The sequence below is a fragment of the Bos mutus genome, chromosome 26 (assembly GCF_027580195.1).
Source record: "Bos mutus isolate GX-2022 chromosome 26, NWIPB_WYAK_1.1, whole genome shotgun sequence".
Classification (NCBI taxonomy): Eukaryota; Metazoa; Chordata; class Mammalia; order Artiodactyla; family Bovidae; genus Bos; species Bos mutus.
Window position 1 is genome coordinate 9,593,538 of NC_091642.1, and position 19,972 is coordinate 9,613,509.

At 52.8% G+C, this 19,972-nt stretch overlaps 1 protein-coding gene across 1 annotated transcript in view; it reads right to left on the reverse strand.

Moving 5' to 3' along the window:
- The window catches only part of DMBT1 (deleted in malignant brain tumors 1), a 67,373-nt gene that overhangs the window by 20,140 nt on the left and 27,261 nt on the right, over positions 1-19,972 (reverse strand). The window contains 15 exon segments of the mRNA XM_070363768.1: positions 1,104-1,136; positions 5,804-5,830; positions 6,245-6,568; positions 7,653-7,679; positions 8,272-8,301; positions 9,081-9,404; positions 9,960-9,989; positions 10,960-10,986; positions 11,562-11,591; positions 12,340-12,663; positions 14,798-14,827; positions 15,606-15,929; positions 17,019-17,045; positions 17,625-17,654; positions 18,433-18,756. Coding sequence (XP_070219869.1) covers positions 1,104-1,136; positions 5,804-5,830; positions 6,245-6,568; positions 7,653-7,679; positions 8,272-8,301; positions 9,081-9,404; positions 9,960-9,989; positions 10,960-10,986; positions 11,562-11,591; positions 12,340-12,663; positions 14,798-14,827; positions 15,606-15,929; positions 17,019-17,045; positions 17,625-17,654; positions 18,433-18,756 — 1,911 coding nt within the window.

A 19,972-nucleotide genomic window follows, 5' to 3' on the forward strand; every position in this document is an offset into this window, starting at 1 on the left:
CATGGCATGAGTGGGACACTTATTTTCATAGAAATGATCAGAGGACCCAATCCTCTCTCTCTCTCACTGAACAGGCACAGGCAGCAGGAGGTGGCAGGGGACCAGAGGTCTCTCCAGGGACAGCTGAGTGACAGCCCTGGTCCTGGGGACTCGGCTGGTCACTGAACCGATTCGAGTCCTCGGAGAGAAATGACTCCCCAGGTAGAGTCTGCTCTTCTCTTTCTGGAAACCTGAGAGGGTGGAATGCCAGAGACAAACCTGGCTGGGTGGGGCTGCCGAGGCTCACCTGGAGTGGAGAAGTTGACTCCTGGTGCTGCAAGAAAAGAGGTAGCATGATCAGCTTCAGCATCCACAATGGGCTGCAATGAACCCATCAGTTTCCTGAGAGATGCTGAGTGCCCGGCCCCTTCATGGCCAGAAAAGGGCGGCCTAGGAGTTGCACCCAGGAGCTGAATAGGAAACATCAATCTCGCATATCGTTCTTCACAAACATCAGCAAATATCTGGGCAATTTCACTCTTACAAACTGGATGTCCCCTCCTCGATGTGAGGGATTGACCTTGCCATTGGCTGAAGATGACCATCACCGAGAGAATGGATCATGGGGAGGGGCAGGCTGAAGCTGCTGCTGCTGTAGGGAGCCCGGTGGGGAGGAGGGAAGCGTGAGCATGCAGAGGAAATATCTGGAAGCAGGGTGGGGTAAGGAGCAGTGATTCAGTGGCAACTCAGAATCGGGCTGTTGGGAGCCTTTGCTGGTGACACACCAAGCTCAGCAGTGAAGCAGAGTCCATCCAGTCTGCTCTGACCCCTGACTAGTGTCCCAGGCAAGGAGTTGAACATAAACAGGTGGTCAGCATCATCTAGAGACTGACTAGATGTAGGAATCTCATCCTGGTCAGACGAGTAAAGGACAAAGAAGAGCCTGGAGAGAGGCCCAGCCCTCCTGGGGTTGGGACATCAGCTGGGGTAATCACCTGGCATACAGTCAGGAGAGGTGGACTTATTAGAGAGTGAGCACCCTGACTGCAGCCCGGAGACCAGCAGCCAAGCCTGGGGAGAGGAAACCCAAGGCCTGCGGGTCAGGTGAAAAATGTGATACTTACTCTGAGTGGGTGTAGTTGTTGGGGACAGCCAATCTAGAAAGAAAACCAAGTGATTTTAGGATATTGCTGGATCATTTTTTAATTCCATACTCAAGGGTTTGATGGAGAAAGTAAATCGTTCTCCTTACTTCAGGACTTCTCAGAGACTTGATTATACCAATTTACACTGACCAGACAAAAGGGGTTAGAGACACACCACATCCAAACATACTAGAATCAGATATTTTCCTTGTGTCATAAAGATCATTTGGGGAATCGCTCTCAACATGAAGGATTATTTAAGAGATAAACCTCTGTAGGGCTGCTATTCGGTCATAGTTCTACAATGCTGACAGTTCTGCTTGGCATGACTGGGACACTTATTTTCATAGACGTGATCACAGGACATGATCCTCTCCACCCCACAGCAGCTCTGAACAGGCGCAGGCAGCAGGAGGTACCAGGGGATCAGAGGTTCCTCCAGGGACAGCTGAGTGACAGCCCTGGTCCTGAGGACCCAGAGGGTCACTGAACAGCCTCCAGAGTCCTCGGAGGGAAATGACTCTTCAGGAGGAGGCTGCTCTTCTATTGGAAACCTGAGAGGTGGAATCCCGGAGAGGCTTTGGCTGGGTGGGGCTGCAGGGACTCACCTGGAGTGGAGGAGTTGGTCGGTATATCTGCAAGAAAGAGGAAGTATGATCAGCCTCCACACCAAGTTGTTGTTCAGTTGCTAACTCATCTCGGGCACTTTAGGGACTCCAAGCACTGTACCCCGCCAGGCTCCTCTGACCATGGGATTCTCCAGGCAAGAATACTGGAGTGGGTTGCATTTCCTTCTCCAGGGGTTCCTCCCAAACCAGGGATCGAACCAGCATCTTCTGCTTTTAGGTGAATTCTTTACCCTTTGAGCCACAAGGTAAGCCCATAAAGCAAATGGGAGAGTAATGGTAAGCTGGATAGCAGCTGAGTGATCAGCACAAAGACCAGAGATGAAGTGGCCTCTGCAAGGTCTCCCGAGTGCACAAGTCAAGGGGTACTCTGACAAGCTCCTGCCCACCCCCACACCCTGAACTAGCCACAGACACCATCAGTCACTGGCCTCCAGTTTCCCCCGCTCCAGTGTCCAGCAGCTCAGAGGTGAAAGGGGCCTTCCGCAAATGACATCACCCAATACCTGAGCAAATGACTCCAGCATCTTCATGGTGGCCACAATTGTGGTAGAACCAGCCTCGGTTCCGGCACTGCCAGAGATTGGACTCCGCCCCTGAGCACACCACGTCATCCAAGGTGATGGGACCAGAGCCAGAGCCAAAGTAGGCATTTCCTGGGGCTGAGACTGCATATCCACAGCCCAGCTGTCTGCACACCACCTGGGCATCTTGAACGTCCCAGTTGTCATCGCACACTGTTCCCCACTGGCCACCATGGTAGATTTCCACACGCCCAGCACATGTGGGATGGGAGGAGTTCCAGTTCACCAATCTCAAGCTGACATCTGAAAGACACATGCTGTAAGAGGTGATGACCCCATCCCCCAGCAAATACCCAAAGCCAATTAACCCCTGGTTCTTTCCCCATCCCAAAAGCCACCCAATGACACTGATCAGTGAATAAACAGCTACATGATCCACCTGGAAGGGGCTCTTGACATCACAGAGTTCAGATCCCCCATCTTCTAGATATATTCTTTTCCGCATCTGCTTCCATATTCTTTCCAACACGGTTTATTCACAGGTTACAGAATATGGCTCCCTGTTCTCTACAGTGGGACCTTGACGTTTATCCATTTGAATGTAGTAGTTTGCATCTGCTAATCCCCAAATCCGCATCCACCCCTTCCCCAAAACCCCATCCCCTTGGGAACTACAGATCTTTTCTCTATGTCTGGTACTCACTTCTTGGAAAGGAGTTATACCAAGCAGAAAAACCAGTTTTTGGACACTGCCGTCCTCAAATCGAACAGTCAATCGGTTGGAATAAGAAGTGAATATTTCCCTGGTGTAACGACAGATTCTCCTCGCTGAGGCATTGCTACTCAGCGGTCCATTAAGGATTTCAACATAGTCATAACTGCAGCTACTGTGTGTCTCCAACCTGTATGGAAAACGGGTTCATGTCAACATCAGGATGTCTGCTGCTCATAAACTTTGTAGCTATTTTGAACTTTATGAGAAATGTCCTTGAATCTAAGATCTTCTTCTTGCTCTTTCTTAATCAGATCAAAGGACTGCCCAGTATTGTCTGATACTTCCCAGTGGGGACCAGAGAAACCTGAAATGTAGTCCATGGTACCTGAGAGGGAAAGCCTCCTGGCCCAGGACCCAACCCAAACCACAGGGTGGTCCATGGAAGATGCCTCCTTCTCCAAGTGGCCTGGGGGTTACTTACTGCAGACTGTCGAAGCCCAGGTTTATGAGGTAGCCGGGGTTCACTTGTATTTCCCAGACACAGTCGGCGTTGTTGGGGTAGTATCCTGGGTAGGATGGGCTAGAAAAGTTCCCACTGGCACTGAATAAGAAGCCACCACAACTTGAAAAGGAGCCTGCAGAGCAGAGAGAGAGGAACATTCCCATTGTGGTGGGTCTCCGGGGGTGTTGTGACCAGCGGTCGTCTTCTGGGTGAGTGTCCTCAGAAAGTCCTTTTCCTTCCTGCAGGACTTCTCAGTGCCTTGACCATTCCACCTACTCGGAGACTGGCCAAAAGGACTGGCGTGCACAGAAGCACACCTTCCAATTTTGGCACCAGATGTTTTCAAGTGGCCCTAAAAATGGCAACCCACTCCAGTGTTCTTGCATGCAGAATCCCAGGGATGGGGGAGCCTGGTGGGTGGCCGTCTATGGGGTAGCACAGAGTCGGACACGACTGAAGCGACTTAGCAGCAGCAGCAGGAAAGATCATTTGTGGTTACTCTCAATGTGAAGGAGCATTTAGCAGAGAAAGCTCTGTAAGGCTGCTACTCCGTCTGTTTTGAAAATGGCCACAGTTCTGCATGGCATGAGTGGGACACTTATTTTCATAGAAATGATCAGAGGACCCAATCCTCTCTCTCTCTCACTGAACAGGCACAGGCAGCAGGAGGTGGCAGGGGACCAGAGGTCTCTCCAGGGACAGCTGAGTGACAGCCCTGGTCCTGGGGACTCGGCTGGTCACTGAACCGATTCGAGTCCTCGGAGAGAAATGACTCCCCAGGTAGAGTCTGCTCTTCTCTTTCTGGAAACCTGAGAGGGTGGAATGCCAGAGACAAACCTGGCTGGGTGGGGCTGCCGAGGCTCACCTGGAGTGGAGAAGTTGACTCCTGGTGCTGCAAGAAAAGAGGTAGCATGATCAGCTTCAGCATCCACAATGGGCTGCAATGAACCCATCAGTTTCCTGAGAGATGCTGAGTGCCCGGCCCCTTCATGGCCAGAAAAGGGCGGCCTAGGAGTTGCACCCAGGAGCTGAATAGGAAACATCAATCTCGCATATCGTTCTTCACAAACATCAGCAAATATCTGGGCAATTTCACTCTTACAAACTGGATGTCCCCTCCTCGATGTGAGGGATTGACCTTGCCATTGGCTGAAGATGACCATCACCGAGAGAATGGATCATGGGGAGGGGCAGGCTGAAGCTGCTGCTGCTGTAGGGAGCCCGGTGGGGAGGAGGGAAGCGTGAGCATGCAGAGGAAATATCTGGAAGCAGGGTGGGGTAAGGAGCAGTGATTCAGTGGCAACTCAGAATCAGGCTGTTGGGAGCCTTTGCTGGTGACACACCAAGCTCAGCAGTGAAGCAGAGTCCATCCAGTCTGCTCTGACCCCCGACTAGTGTCCCAGGCAAGGAGTTGAACATAAACAGGTGGTCAGCATCATCTAGAGACTGACTAGATGTAGGAATCTCATCCTGGTCAGACGAGTAAAGGACAAAGAAGAGCCTGGAGAGAGGCCCAGCCCTCCTGGCGTTGGGACATCAGCTGGGGTAATCACCTGGCATACAGTCAGGAGAGGTGGACTCATTGGAGAGTGAGCACCCTGACTGCAGCCCGGAGACCAGCAGCCAAGCCTGGGGAGAGGAAACCCAAGGCCTGCGGGTCAGGTGTAAAATTGTGTTACTTACTCTGAGTGGTTGTGGTTTGTGGGGGCTGCCAACCTAGAGCGAAAAACAAGTGATTTTAGGAGGCTGCCCCAAATTGTTAAATTCCATCATCATCATTTTCATGGAGAAAGGAAATCCTCGTCCTAATAAGGATTTCTCAGAAGCTTGACTATTCCCTCCTACAGTATTACTAACCACGTGGGCTAAGTACATAGAATTCCCACCTGATTCAGGAGCAGATATTATCACTGTGGGAAAAGATCATTTGGGAAATTGCTTTCAACCTGAAGAAATTTTTTAACTGATAGATATTTGCGAGTCTGCTACTTGGTCATGGTTCTAAGTGGTCAGTCTGCATGACATGACTGGGACACTTATTTTCAAAGAAATGATCAGAGGACCTAATCCTGTCTCCCCTCATAGTAGCTCTGACCAGGCACTGGCAGCAGGAGGTGGCAGGGGGCCAGAGGTCCCTCCAGGGACAGCTGAGTGACAGCCTTGGTCTTGGGGATTCCACTGGTCGGTCACTGGACAGCCTCCAGAGTCCTTGGAGGGAAATGACTCCCTAGGAAGAGGGTGTTCTTCTTTTATAAATGTGAGAAGTGGAAACCCAGAGAGGAGTCTCACTGTGTGGGGCTGCTGGAACTCACCTGGAGTTGAGGAGTTGATCTGTGCAGCTGCAAGAAAGAGGAAGCATGATCAACCTCATCACCCAGGCTCAATGCAAGAAACCCATCAGATCCCTGAGACAGAGATGCTGAGTGCCCGGTCCCTCCATGGCCTGAAAAGGGCGGCCTGGGTTTTGTCCAGAAGAACTGAATATGAAACATCAAGCTCAGAACATCAGTCTCTACAAATGAAAAAAGTCTGAGGGGAATTTGCTCTTACAACCTGTAATCACACCCCTGCTCTGGGGGCCCAATACAGAAGGGGCTGCAGTGGATACATGAAACCCACCCGCCACCTATCAGTGATAGAGGAAGGGAAATAGCCCATCTTCCATGGAAGCTCAGTGTGATTGGAGCACAGTGCAAAGAAGAGCTCTTGTTGGGAGAAAATCACTCACTAAAATGGCGGTCATGGAAACCAACCTGAGCAGATGACGCTGGCATCCTCGCTGTGTCCACAGTTGTGTGAATTCCAGGGGCTGTGGGAGCAGCTCCACAGGTAGGTCTCATGGCCTGAGCAGCCCACGTCGTCCAGGACAATGGGCCCTGAGCCCTGACCAAACCGGGCATTTCCTGGGGCTGAAATGGCCGAGCCACAGCCCAGCTGCCTGCAGACCACGTTGGCATCGTTGGTGTCCCAGCTGTCGTCACACACGGTGCCCCAGGAGCCTCGGTACAGGACCTCCACCCGGCCCTGACACCTGTCACCTCCATTGACCAGCCTCAGGGCCAAACCTGACTCGGTTCCTGGAAGGAGACAGGAAAAGTCAGCCTCCTGTTTCTCCTGAAGGAAAAGGCACTGAGGACTGAGATTCAGATTTCTTCCAGGGGAAGGCTGCTGAGGTCTAGGCAGTGAGTCCATAAGGACTGGACTGAGCGTGGTCCTCACTCTTTATCTCTGATGGCGTGTGATAGAAGCCTTGACTGTGCACTGTGGACTAGCTCTGCAGGTTCCTTGATGGCATCCCCAAATTCAGCAATTCAGGCACTGAATCCTGTCTCAGGATGCAGGTGGAAAGAGGGGAAGCCCACAGCCTGTGTGGGCAACCTACATCCGAGACCTCTGGGATAAAATGAGCCTCTGCAAAGGAGACCACTGACACAGCTTCCCTTTCCCACCAAGGTGCCGAGTTCAGCCATTCACCCCTACGTGGGAACCCACTCCATCAGCCCAAGGTTATTCTGAAGACTTTTCCACTCAGTACGTATTCATGTACTTTCACACACAAAGTGTAGCTTGAAGCTTTTTTTTTGTTTTTGCTTGAATCCTGAAATAACCTTGGAATTGTTGAATATCATTGGAGGACTTGGAGATGACTGGGGAGAAGGCACCTATTACCAGCAGGCTGTTCACAGTCCCCCCAGGACTTGTCAGCTCAACATCAAGAACAAAAAGACTCTTTCCTCCTGTGGCAGGAGACTTGTGGCTGACAGGCGCCCTCTGGCAGGAAGCAACCTGACACTGAAGCTCATAAACAAAACCAAGCAGAGGTCAGAAAAGTGCATGGGGACAAAGAGTATTGGAACTTCTGGATCCTGCTGTACCTGAAGGTTGCCTTATGGCTCAATATCCTCGATATGTAGGCCGTGGCACCACCCAAATTAAGAGTACGAGTGGCCATCCTAATACTTGCAAACAAAAGCATTCTGAGTAACATACGGCACAACTCGTAGGTAAAGCTTATCCATAACTCTGGCCAGTGAAGGCAATCATCCAGAGTGGATGAGGTAGTGACCTCAGAACCTGGACCCAAGAGGCAAGAACTGCACCCATGTCTGTGGACTGGAATGTTGCATGCTGGTAGTTGAGCAGGACCTGAATGACGCTCACCATAGTCAGTTGTTGGATACCACCAATCTGGAGGGGAAACAGAGCAGGATTACAAAGAAGGTTGATAGAATCAAGGCTGGTCTAGTTCCTATGACTAGGATCAGAACAGTGGGGTCTGAGGAACTTCACAGTCCGGAGAGAAGAAGCCTTTTCTGAGAGTTTGCTGTGAGCCCAGATCATGTCATCAAAGGTACACACTCATCTAATGAGGCGGCACAGCCCACAGAGCCATCAGCACGTCCTGCTGACTGGGTACTTCTTGGTAATATAAACGCCTAGACTCGGCCATCGGTGGAGGACAGGAGAAAGCTCTGTCCTCTCCATACACATAACTTTTGGTCCAGAGAATGCGTGCAAGCAGAAAAGACCCCGGGACACACCACCCTGTCACCCAAAACTCTGGGGAGACACTGTGTAGCCACGAAATATTGAAGTAACTTAGACAGTCCAGAGGATGCCTGAGTTATGGCTCATCTGGAAGTGTCTTTGTGGTCCAGAGTAATCAGGGCAGGTACTGAGAGGTGGAAAACCTCCACAGTGCCTGCTTGGGGATACTGGGTGGGGGCCCTGGGGGCGACTGGGGAGGGGACATCCCAAGTTAAGAGGCAGCAGGACTCACCTGGCACAACCGTGGACTGGGTCTGGGCACCTGGAGGGGAGAGAAGGGAGGTCAGACACAGTGCACAGAACGGGCTCCATGAGGGCAAAGGGGTGATGCTAAGATGCAGGCCAGGTGAGCGGTCAGTGCATGCACCTGCTCTGCCATGGATGGCGGGGCCTCTGTCATCCTCAACCCTCCAAAGATGCTCCTCCTGAGAGGTCCCAGCAGACCAGCATCTCTTATTTCCAAAGTCAAGGTGATTGACTCTGTGTCTTGATGACACAGTGGACCCGGAGCATTCGTCAGGCCCACAGCTTTTATGGATCCACTGAGACACTGAGACGGGGCCCCAGCTCCAGGTCAAGTCCCATGTGTGATCTGTCAGGGTCAGCCTTAGGGGATGACAAGGGGGTGCCTGGCAGGTCACACAGGGGCCAGTGCCCTGCTCACAGCAGACCTGGTGCCCAAACCGTGCTTCCCAGTTCCTTGGAGGGGCCACGGTCCAGGACTCAGAAGACAGAACCGAGGCCACCAGCAGCGCCAGCCCATGCCCTCTGCTCAGAGACCTCCTGGCAGACCTGTGCTCTTCTGCCCCTGGTTTGCACTGGGGCATGGAGCAAAAGGCTTAATGTCACTTTTGGTGTGTGTTTCTGTTCTAATTCTCTGTCTACATACCCAGGGGCCAGACAAAAGCTGATATACTAAATAAGCAAAACACTAAGAGGATTTCAAGGGAAATGGAAAGGTAGAGAGTGTTTCTCGAGGGGATCAGAATGTGAGCAAGAAACCACCTCCAGAGAAGCGCACCCAGCTTATTTGAGACCCACCTGAGCAGATGACGCTGGCATCCTCACTGTGTCCACAGTTGTGTGTGTTCCAGGGGTTGTGGGAGCAGCTCCACAAATAGGTCTCATGCCCTGAGCAGCCCACGTCGTCCAGGACAATGGGCCCTGAGCCCTGACCGAACCGGGCATTTCCTGGGGCTGAAATGGCCCAGCCACAGCCCAGCTGCCTGCAGACCACGTTGGCGTCGTTGGTGTCCCAGCTGTCGTCACACACGGTGCCCCAGGAGCCTCCGTACAGGACCTCCACCCGGCCCTGACACCTGTCACCTCCATTGACCAGCCTCAGGGCCAAACCCGACTCGGTTCCTGGAAGGAGACAGGAAAAGTCAGCCTCCTGTTTCTCCTGAAGGAAAAGGCAACGGGGCCTGAGATTCAGATTTCTTCCAGGGGAAGGCTGCTGAGGTCTAGGCAGTGAGTCCATAAGGACTTGACTGAGCGTGGTCCTCACTCTTTATCTCCGATGGCGTGTGATAGAAGCCTTGACTGTGCGCTGTGGACTAGCTCTGCAGGTTCTCTGCTGGCATCCCCAAATTCAGCAATTCAGGCACTGAATCCTGTCTCAGGATGCAGGTGGGAAGCCCACAGCTTACATCCCAGACCTCTGGGATAGAATGACCTTTTGCAGCTGGAGACCACTGACACTAGCTACCCATTCCCACCAGGGTGCCAGGTTCGGCCATTCACCCCTATGTGGGAACCCACTCCATCAGCCCAAGGTTATTCTGAAGACTTTTCCACTCAGTACGTATTCAGGTACTTTCACACACAAAGTGTAGCTTGAATCTTTTTTTTTTAAGCTTGAATCCTGGGGGTGACGGTGGGGGAGGGGAAGTCCTGGAGTCAAAAGGCAGCAGGACCCACCTGGCACAACCGTGGTCTGGGTCTCGGTAGCTGGGGGAGAGAGAACGCAGGTCAGACACAGTGCACAGAAGGGGCTTCACGTGGGCTAAGGGGGGGATGCTAAGTTGCAGAGCAGCTGAGGTGTCAGTCCTTGCACCTGCTCTGCCATGGATGGGTGGGGGGCCCTCTGCCATCCTCAACCCTCCAAAGAGGCTCCTCCTGAGAAGTCCCAACAGACCAGCATCTCTTATTTCCAATATCAAGGTAATTGACTCTATGTCTTGATGACACAGTGGACCCGGAGCCAATCGTCAGCCTCACAGCTTTTATAGATCCACTGAGGCAGAGACAGGGCTCCAGCTCCAGGTCAAGTCCCGTGTGTGATCTGTCAGGCTCGGCCTTAGGGGATGACAAGGCGGTGCCTGGCAGGTCACACAGGGGCCACTGCCCTGCTCACAGCAGACCTGGTGCCCAGACCGTGCTTCCCAGTTCCTTGGGGGAGCCATGGTCCAGGACTCAGGAGGCAGAACCTGAGTCTGCCAGTCTCTCCAGGACTTGTCAGCTGAAGATCTAGAACAAAGAGGCTCTTTCTTCCTGTTGGGATGTAGACTTGGAGCTGACCCCTGCCCCCATGACAGGAATGAAAGTTAGAATGAAGCCCAACACATGGAAATCAGAGGTCTAAAAAGTGGTTAAGACAGGTAGTCCTGGAACCTCTGGATCCAGCTGTACCTGAAGGTTGCCTTATGACTCAGTATCCTCAATATGTAGGCCGTGGCACCAGCCCAAATTAAGAGAGCACGAGTGGCCATCCTAATACTTGCAAACAAAAGCATTCTGAGTAACATATGGCACAACTCATAGGTAAAGCTTATCCATAACTCTGGCCAGTGAAGGCAACCATCCAGAGTGGATGAGGTGGTGACCTCAGAACCTGGACCCAAGAGGCAAGAACTACACCCATGTCTGTGGACTGGAATGTTGCATGCTGGTAGTTGAGCAGGACCTGAATGACGCTCACCATAGTCAGTTGTTGGATACCACCAATCTGGAGGGGAAACAGAGCAGGATTACAAAGAAGGTCCGTAGAATCCTGGTCTAGTTCCTGTGACTGGGATCAGGACAGTGGGTTCTGAGGGGCTCCACAGTCCGGGAAGAAGAAGCCTTTTCTGAGAGTTTGCTGTGAGCCCAGATCATGTCATCAAAGGTACATACTCATCTAATGAGGCGGCACAGCCCACAGAGCCATCAGCATGTCCTGCTGACTGGATACTTCTTGGTAATATAAACACCTGGACTCGGCCTTGGGTGGAGGACAGGAGAAAGCTCTGTCCTCTCCATACACATAACTCTTCGTCCAGAGCATGGATTCAAGCAGAAATGACCCCAGGACAGACCATCCTGTCACCCAAAGCTCTGGGGAGTCTGAAATCACTGAGGCAGTCCAGAGCATCAGATGCCTGTGTTATGGCTCATCTGGAACCGTCTACATGCTCTAGAGTGACCAGAGCAGGTACTGAGAGGTGGAAAACCTCCACAGTCCCCTCCTGGCGCTGCCAGTTGGGGGCCCTGAGGGTTACTGGGGGGAGGGGACATCCAGAGTCAAGAGGCAGCAGGACTCACCTGGCACAGCCGTGGACTGGGTCTGGGCAGCTGGAGGGGAGAGAAGGCAGGTCAGACACAGTGCACAGAACGGGCTCCATGGGGGCAAAGGGGTGATGCTAAGATGCAGGCCAGGTGAGGGGTCAGTGCATGCACCTGCTCTGCCATGGATGGCGGGGCCTCTGTCATCCTCAACCCTCCAAAGATGCTCCTCCTGAGAGGTCCCAGCAGACCAGCATCTCTTATTTCCAAAGTCAAGGTGATTGACTCTGTGTCTTGATGACACAGTGGACCCGGAGCATTCGTCAGGCCCACAGCTTTTATGGATCCACTGAGACACTGAGACGGGGCCCCAGCTCCAGGTCAAGTCCCATGTGTGATCTGTCAGGCTCGACCTTAGGGGATGACAAGGGGGTGCCTGGCAGGTCACACAGGGGCCAATGCCCTACTCACAGCAGACCTGGTGCCCAAACCGTGCTTCCCAGTTCCTTGGAGGGGCCACGGTCCAGGACTCAGAAGGCAGAACCGAGGCCACCAGCAGCCGCAGCCCATGCCCTCTGCTCAGAGACCTCCTGGCAGACCTGTGCTCTTCTGCCCCTGGTTTGCACTGGGTGTGTATTTCTGTTCTAATTCTCCAGCTACATACCCAGGGGCCAGACAAAAGCCTATATAATAAATAAGCAAAACACTAAGGGGATTTCAAGGGAAATGGAAATGTAGAGAGGGTTTCTCGATGGGGTTCAGAATGTGAGCAAGAAACCACCTCCAGAGAAGCGCACCCAGCTTATTTGAGACCCACCTGAGCAGATGACGCTGGCGTCCTCGCTGTGTCCACAGTTGTGTGTGTTCCAGGGGTTGTGGGAGCAGCTCCACAGGTAGGTCTCATGGCCTGAGCAGCCCACGTCGTCCAGGACAATGGGCCCTGAGCCCTGACCGAACCGGGCATTTCCTGGGGCTGAAATGGCCGAGCCACAGCCCAGCTGCCTGCAGACCACGTTGGCATCGTTGGTGTCCCAGCTGTCGTCACACACGGTGCCCCAGGAGCCTCCGTACAGGACCTCCACCCGGCCCTGACACCTGTCACTTCCGTTCACCAGCCTCAGGACCAAACCCGACTCGGTTCCTGGAAGGAGACAGGAAAAGTCAGCCTCCTGTTTCTCCTGAAGGAAAAGGCACTGAGGACTGAGATTCAGATTTCTTCCAGGGGAAAGGCTTCTGAGGTCTAGGCAGTGAGTCCATAAGGACTTGACTGAGCGTAGTCCTCACTCTTTATCTCCGACGGCGTGTGATAGAAGCCTTGACTGTGCGCTGTGGACTAGCTCTGCAGGTTCTCTGATGGCATCCCCAAATTCAGCAATTCAGGCACTGAATCCTGTCTCAGGATGCAGGTGGGAAGCCCACAGCTTACATCCCAGACCTCTGGGATAGAATGACCTTTTGCAGCTGGAGACCACTTACACTAGCTACCCATTCCCACCAGGGTGCCAGGTTCGGCCATTCACCCCTATGTGGGAACCCACTCCATCAGCCCAAGGTTATTCTGAAGACTTTTCCACTCAGTACGTATTCAGGTACTTTCACACACAAAGTGTAGCTTGAATCTTTTTTTTTTTAAGCTTGAATCCTGGGGGTGACGGTGGGGGAGGGGACGTCCTGGAGTCAAAAGGCAGCAGGACCCACCTGGCACAACCATGGTCTGGGTCTCGGTAGCTGAGGTCAGACACAGTGCACAGAAGGGGCTTCACGTGGGCTAAGGGGGGGATGCTAAGTTGCAGAGCAGCTGAGGTGTCAGTCCTTGCACCTGCTCTGCCATGGATGGGTGGGGGGCCCTCTGCCATCCTCAACCCTCCAAAGAGGCTCCTCCTGAGAAGTCCCAACAGACCAGCATCTCTTATTTCCAATATCAAGGTAATTGACTCTATGTCTTGATGACACAGTGGACCCGGAGCCAATCGTCAGCCTCACAGCTTTTATAGATCCACTGAGGCAGAGACAGGGCTCTAGCTCCAGGTCAAGTCCCGTGTGTGATCTGTCAGGCTCGGCCTTAGGGGATGACAAGGGGGTGCCTGGCAGGTCACACAGGGGCACTGACCTGCTCACAGCAGACCTGGTGCCCAGACCGTGCTTCCCAGTTCCTTGGGGGAGCCATGGTCCAGGACTCAGGAGGCAGAACCTGAGTCTGCCAGTCTCTCCAGGACTTGTCAGCTGAAGATCTAGAACAAAGAGGCTCTTTCTTCCTGTTGGGATGTAGACTTGGAGCTGACCCCTGCCCCCATGACAGGAATGAAAGTTAGAATGAAGCCCAACACATGGAAATCAGAGGTCTAAAAAGTGGTTAAGACAGGTAGTCCTGGAACCTCTGGATTCAGCTGTAGCTGAAGACAGAACTATGACTAAATGTCTTAGACATGGAAGTTACTAGGTCCTAGTCCAGCTTGAGTGTCGGTTGAAATCTTACCACATGGAAACTGAAACAGCCTGACTAATACATTCTCTAACGGATAGGTGAAGGTTATCCACAGTTCTGATGAGTAGACGGAATCCCTGCCGTTGAATGAGGTGGTGAACACAGAGCTTTAAGCCAAGATTTAGACATTGAACCCTGAGAGTTCAGCAGCATCCAAGTGACGCCTACCATAACTAGTTGTCGGATACCACCACTCTGGAGGGGAAACAGAGCAGGATTACAATGAAGCTCAGTAGAATCAAGGTTGGTCTCATTCCTATGACCAGGAACAGGACAGTGGGATCTGAGGGACTCCACGGTCCAGGGAGAAGAAGCCTTTTGTGAGAGTTTGCTGTGAGCCCAAATCATGTCATCAAAGGTACACACTCATCTAAAGAGGTGGCACAGCCCATAGAGCCATCAGCATGTCCTGCTGACTGGGTACTTCTTGGTAATAGCATCACCTAGACTCCACCTGGGGCGGAGGACAGGAGAAAGCTCTGTCCTCTCCATACACAGAACTCTTGGTCCTGAGAATACGTTCAAGCAGAAATGACCCCAGGACAGACCACCCTGTCACCCAAAGCTCTGGGGAGACACTGTGTAGCCACGAAGTCCTGAAATCTTGAGCCAGTCCAGAGGATGCCTGTCTTATGGCTCATCTGGAAGTGTCTTTGTGGTCCAGAGTGAACAGGGCAGGTATTGAGAGGTGGAAAACCTCCTCAGTTCCCTCCTGGGGCTACTTGTTGGGGCCCATGGGGCTGACTGCTGGGGAGAGGACGTCCCGGGGTCAAGAGGGAGCAGGACTCACCTGGCACAACTGTGGACTGGGTCTGGGAAGCTGGGAAAGAGAGAAAGAAGGCAGGTCAGACACATAGTGCAGAAGGGGCTCCACAGGTGTAACGGGGGTGATGCTAAGCTGCAGACCAGGTGAGGGGTCAGTGCGTGCACCTGCTCTGCCATGGACGGCGGGGCCTCTGCCATCCTCAACCCTCAAAGATGCTCTCCTGAGAGGTCCCAGCAGACCAGCACCCCTTATTTCCAAAGTCAAGGTGATTGCCTCTGTGTCTTGATGACACATTGGATCCAGAGTCAATTGCCAGGCTCGCAGCTTTTATGGATCCACTGAGGAATGAGACAGGGTCCCAGCCCCAGGTCAAGTCCCATGTGTGATCTGTCAGGCTCGACCTTAGGGGATGACAAGGAGGTGCCTGGCAGGTCACACAGGGGCCACTGCCCTGCTCACAGCAGTTCTGGTGTCTAGACCGTGCTTCCCGGTTCCTTGGAGGGGCCACGGTCCAGGACTCAGGAGGCAGAACCGGGGCCACTGGCATCCCCAGCCCATGATCTCTACTCAGAGACCTCCTGGCAGACCTGCGCTCTTTTGCCTCTGGTTTGCACTGGGGCATGGAGCGAAATGTCACTTTCCATTTGGTTTGTTGTTTTGGTAATTCTCAATCTACATACCCAGGGGCCAGACAAAAGCTAATATACTAAATAAGCAAAGCACTAGGAGGATTTCAAGGGAAAGGGAAATGTAGAGAGTGCTTCGTGAGGGGATCAGAATGTGAGCAAGAAACCACGTCCAGAGAAGCACACCCAGCATATTTGAGACCCACCTGAGCAGATGACGCTGGCATCCTCGCTGTGTCCGCAGTTGTGTGAATTCCAGGGGCTGTGGGAGCAGCTCCACAGGTAGGTCTCATGGCCTGAGCAGCCCACGTCGTCCAGGACAATGGGCCCTGAGCCCTGACCGAACCGGGCACCTCCTGGGGCTGAAATGGCCGAGCCACAGCCCAGCTGCCTGCAGACCACATTGGCGTCGTTGGTGTCCCAGCTGTCGTCACACACGGTGCCCCAGGAGCCTCGGTACAGGACCTCCACCCGGCCCTGACACCTGTCACCTCCATTGACCAGCCTCAGGGCCAAACCCGATTCCGTTCCTGGAAGGAGACAGGAAAAGTCAGCCTCCTGTTTCTCCTGAAGGAAAAGGCACTGGGGCCTGAGATTCAGATTTCTTCCAGGGAAAGGCTGCTGAGGTCTAGGCAGTGAGTCCATAAGGACTGGACTGAGCGTGGTCCTCACTCTTTATCTCCGATGGCTGTGTGATAGAAGCCTTGACTGTGCACTGTGGACTAGCTCTGCAGGTTCCTTGATGGCATCCCCAAATTCAGCAATTCAGGCACTGAATCCTGTCTCAAGATGCAGGTGGAAAGAGGGGAAGCCCACAGCCTGTGTGGGCAACCTACATCCGAGACCTCTGGCATAGAATGAGCCTCTGCAAAGGAGACCACTGACACAGCTTCCCTTTCCCACCAAGGTGCCGAGTTCTACCATTCACCCCTACGTGGGAACCCACTCCATCAGCCCAAGGTTATTCTGAAGACTTTTCCACTCAGTACGTATTCATGTACTTTCACACACAAAGTGTAGCTTGAAGCTTTTTTTTTTTTTTATTGCTTGAATCCTGAAATAACCTTGGAATTGTTGCATATCATTGGAGGACTTGGAGATGACTGGGGAGAAGGCACCTATTACCAGCAGGCTGTTCACAATCCCTCCAGGACTTGTCAGCTCAACATCAAGAACAAAAAGACTCTTTCCTCCTGTGGCAGGAGACTAGTGGCTGACAGGCGCCCCCTGGCCGGAAGCAACCTGACAGTGCAGCTCATAAACAAAACCAAGCAGAGGTCAGAAAAGTGCATGGGGACAAAGAGTATTGGAACTTCTGGATCCTGCTGTACCTGAAGGTTGCCCTATGGCTCAGTATCCTCGACATGTAGGCCGAGGCACGAGCCCTAATTAAGAGAGTGTGAGTGGCCATCCTAATACTTGCAAACAAAAGCATTCTGAGTAACATATGGCACAACTCATAGGTAAAGCTTATCCATATCTCTGGCAATGAAGGCAACCGTCCAGATTAGATGAGGTAGTGACCTCAGAACCTGGACCCAAGAGGCCAAAACTGCATCCATGTCTGTGGACTGGAGTGTGGCATGCTGGTAATTTAGCAGGATCTTAATGTTGCTTACCATAGGCAGTTGTCGGATACCACCAATCTGCCGGGGAAACAAAGCAGGATTACAAAGAAGGTCGGTAGAATCAAGGTAGGTCTCGTTCCTATGACCAGGGACAGGACATTGGGACCTGGGGGGCTCCACCATCTGGGAAGAAGCCTTTTCTGAGAGTTTTTGTGAGCCCAGATCATGTCATCAAAGGTACACAGTCATCTAAGGAGGTGGCACAGCCCATAGAGCCATCAGCATGCCCTGCTGACTGGGTACTTCTTAGTAATAGCATCACCTAGACTCCATCTGGGGTAAAGGACAGGAAAAAGCTCTGTCCTCTCCATACACAGAAGTCTTGGTCCAGGAATACGTTCAAGCAGAAATGACCCCAGGACAGACCACCCTGTCATCCGAGCTCTGGGAGACACTGTGTAGCCACGAAGTCCTGAAATCTTGAGCCAGTCCAGAGGATGCCTGTCTTATGGCTCATCTGGAAGTGTCTTTGTGGTCCTGGGCAGGTATTGAGAGGTGGAAAACCTCCTCAGTTCCCTCCTGGGGCTACTTGTTGGGGCCCATGGGGCTGACTGCTGGGGAGAGGAGGTCCCGGGGTCAAGAGGGAGCAGGACTCACCTGGCACAACCGTGGACTGGGTCTGGGAAGCTGGGAAAGAGAGAAAGAAGGCAGGTCAGACACATAGTGCAGAAGGGGCTCCACAGGTGTAACGGGGGTGATGCTAAGCTGCAGACCAGGTGAGGGGTCAGTGCGTGCACCTGCTCTGCCATGGACGGCGGGGCCTCTGCCATCCTCAACCCTCAAAGATGCTCTCCTGAGAGGTCCCAGCAGACCAGCACCCCTTATTTCCAAAGTCAAGGTGATTGCCTCTGTGTCTTGATGACACACTGGATCCAGAGTCAATTGCCAGGCTCGCAGCTTTTATGGATCCACTGAGGAATGAGACAGGGTCCCAGCCCCAGGTCAAGTCCCATGTGTGATCTGTCAGGCTCGACCTTAGGGGATGACAAGGGGGTGCCTGGCAGGTCTTACAGGGGCCACCGCCCTGCTCACAGCAGTTCTGGTGTCTAGACCGTGCTTCCCGGTTCCTTGGAGGGGCCACGGTCCAGGACTCAGGAGGCAGAACCGGGGCCACTGGCATCCCCAGCCCATGATCTCTACTCAGAGACCTCCTGGCAGACCTGCGCTCTTTTGCCTCTGGTTTGCACTGGGGCATGGAGCGAAATGTCACTTTCCATTTGGTTTGTTGTTTTGGTAATTCTCAATCTACATACCCAGGGGCCAGACAAAAGCTAATATACTAAATAAGCAAAGCACTAGGAGGATTTCAAGGGAAAGGGAAATGTAGAGAGTGCTTCGTGAGGGGATCAGAATGTGAGCAAGAAACCAGCTCCAGAGAAGCGCACCCAGCATATTTGAGACCCACCTGAGCAGATGACGCTGGCATCCTCGCTGTGTCCGCAGTTGTGTGAATTCCAGGGGCTGTGGGAGCAGCTCCACAGGTAGGTCTCATGGCCTGAGCAGCCCACGTCGTCCAGGACAATGGGCCCTGAGCCCTGACCGAACCGGGCACCTCCTGGGGCTGAAATGGCCCAGCCACAGCCCAGCTGCCTGCAGACCACGTTGGCGTCGTTGGTGTCCCAGCTGTCGTCACACACGGTGCCCCAGGAGCCTCGGTACAGGACCTCCACCCGGCCCTGACACCTGTCACCTCCATTGACCAGCCTCAGGGCCAAACCCGATTCGGTTCCTAGAAGGAGACAGGAAAAGTCAGCCTCCTGTTTCTCCTGAAGGAAAAGGCACTGGGGCCTGAGATTCAGATTTCTTCCAGGGAAAGGCTGCTGAGGTCTAGGCAGTGAGTCCATAAGGACTGGACTGAGCGTGGTCCTCACTCTTTATCTCCGATGGCTGTGTGATAGAAGCCTTGACTGTGCACTGTGGACTAGCTTTGCAGGTTCTCTGATGGCATCCCCAAATTCAGCAATTCAGGCACTGAATCCTGTCTCAAGATGCAGGTGGTAGGAGGGAAGCCCACAGCCTGTGTGGGCAACCTACATCCGAGACCTCTGGGATAAAACGAGCCTCTGCAAAGGAGACCACTGACACAGCTTCCCATTCCCACCAAGGTGCGAGTTCGCCATTCACCCCTACGTGGGAACCCACTCCATCAGCCCAAGGTTATTCTGAAGACTTTTCCACTCAGTACGCATTCAGGTACTTTCACACACAAAGTGTAGCTTGAAGCTTTTTTTTTTTTTTTTTTGCTTGAATCCTGAAATAACCTTGGAATTGTTGCATATCATTGGAGGACTTGGAGATGACTGGGGAGAAGGCACCTATTACCAGCAGGCTGTTCACAATCCCTCCAGGACTTGTCAGCTCAACATCAAGAACAAAAAGACTCTTTCCTCCTGTGGCAGGAGACTAGTGGCTGACAGGCGCCCCCTGGCCGGAAGCAACCTGACAGTGCAGCTCATAAACAAAACCAAGCAGAGGTCAGAAAAGTGCATGGGGACAAAGAGTATTGGAACTTCTGGATCCTGCTGTACCTGAAGGTTGCCCTATGGCTCAGTATCCTCGACATGTAGGCCGAGGCACGAGCCCTAATTAAGAGAGTGTGAGTGGCCATCCTAATACTTGCAAACAAAAGCATTCTGAGTAACATATGGCACAACTCATAGGTAAAGCTTATCCATATCTCTGGCAATGAAGGCAACCGTCCAGATTAGATGAGGTAGTGACCTCAGAACCTGGACCCAAGAGGCCAAAACTGCATCCATGTCTGTGGACTGGAGTGTGGCATGCTGGTAATTTAGCAGGATCTTAATGTTGCTTACCATAGGCAGTTGTCGGATACCACCAATCTGCCGGGGAAACAAAGCAGGATTACAAAGAAGGTCGGTAGAATCAAGGTAGGTCTCGTTCCTATGACCAGGGACAGGACATTGGGACCTGGGGCTCCACCA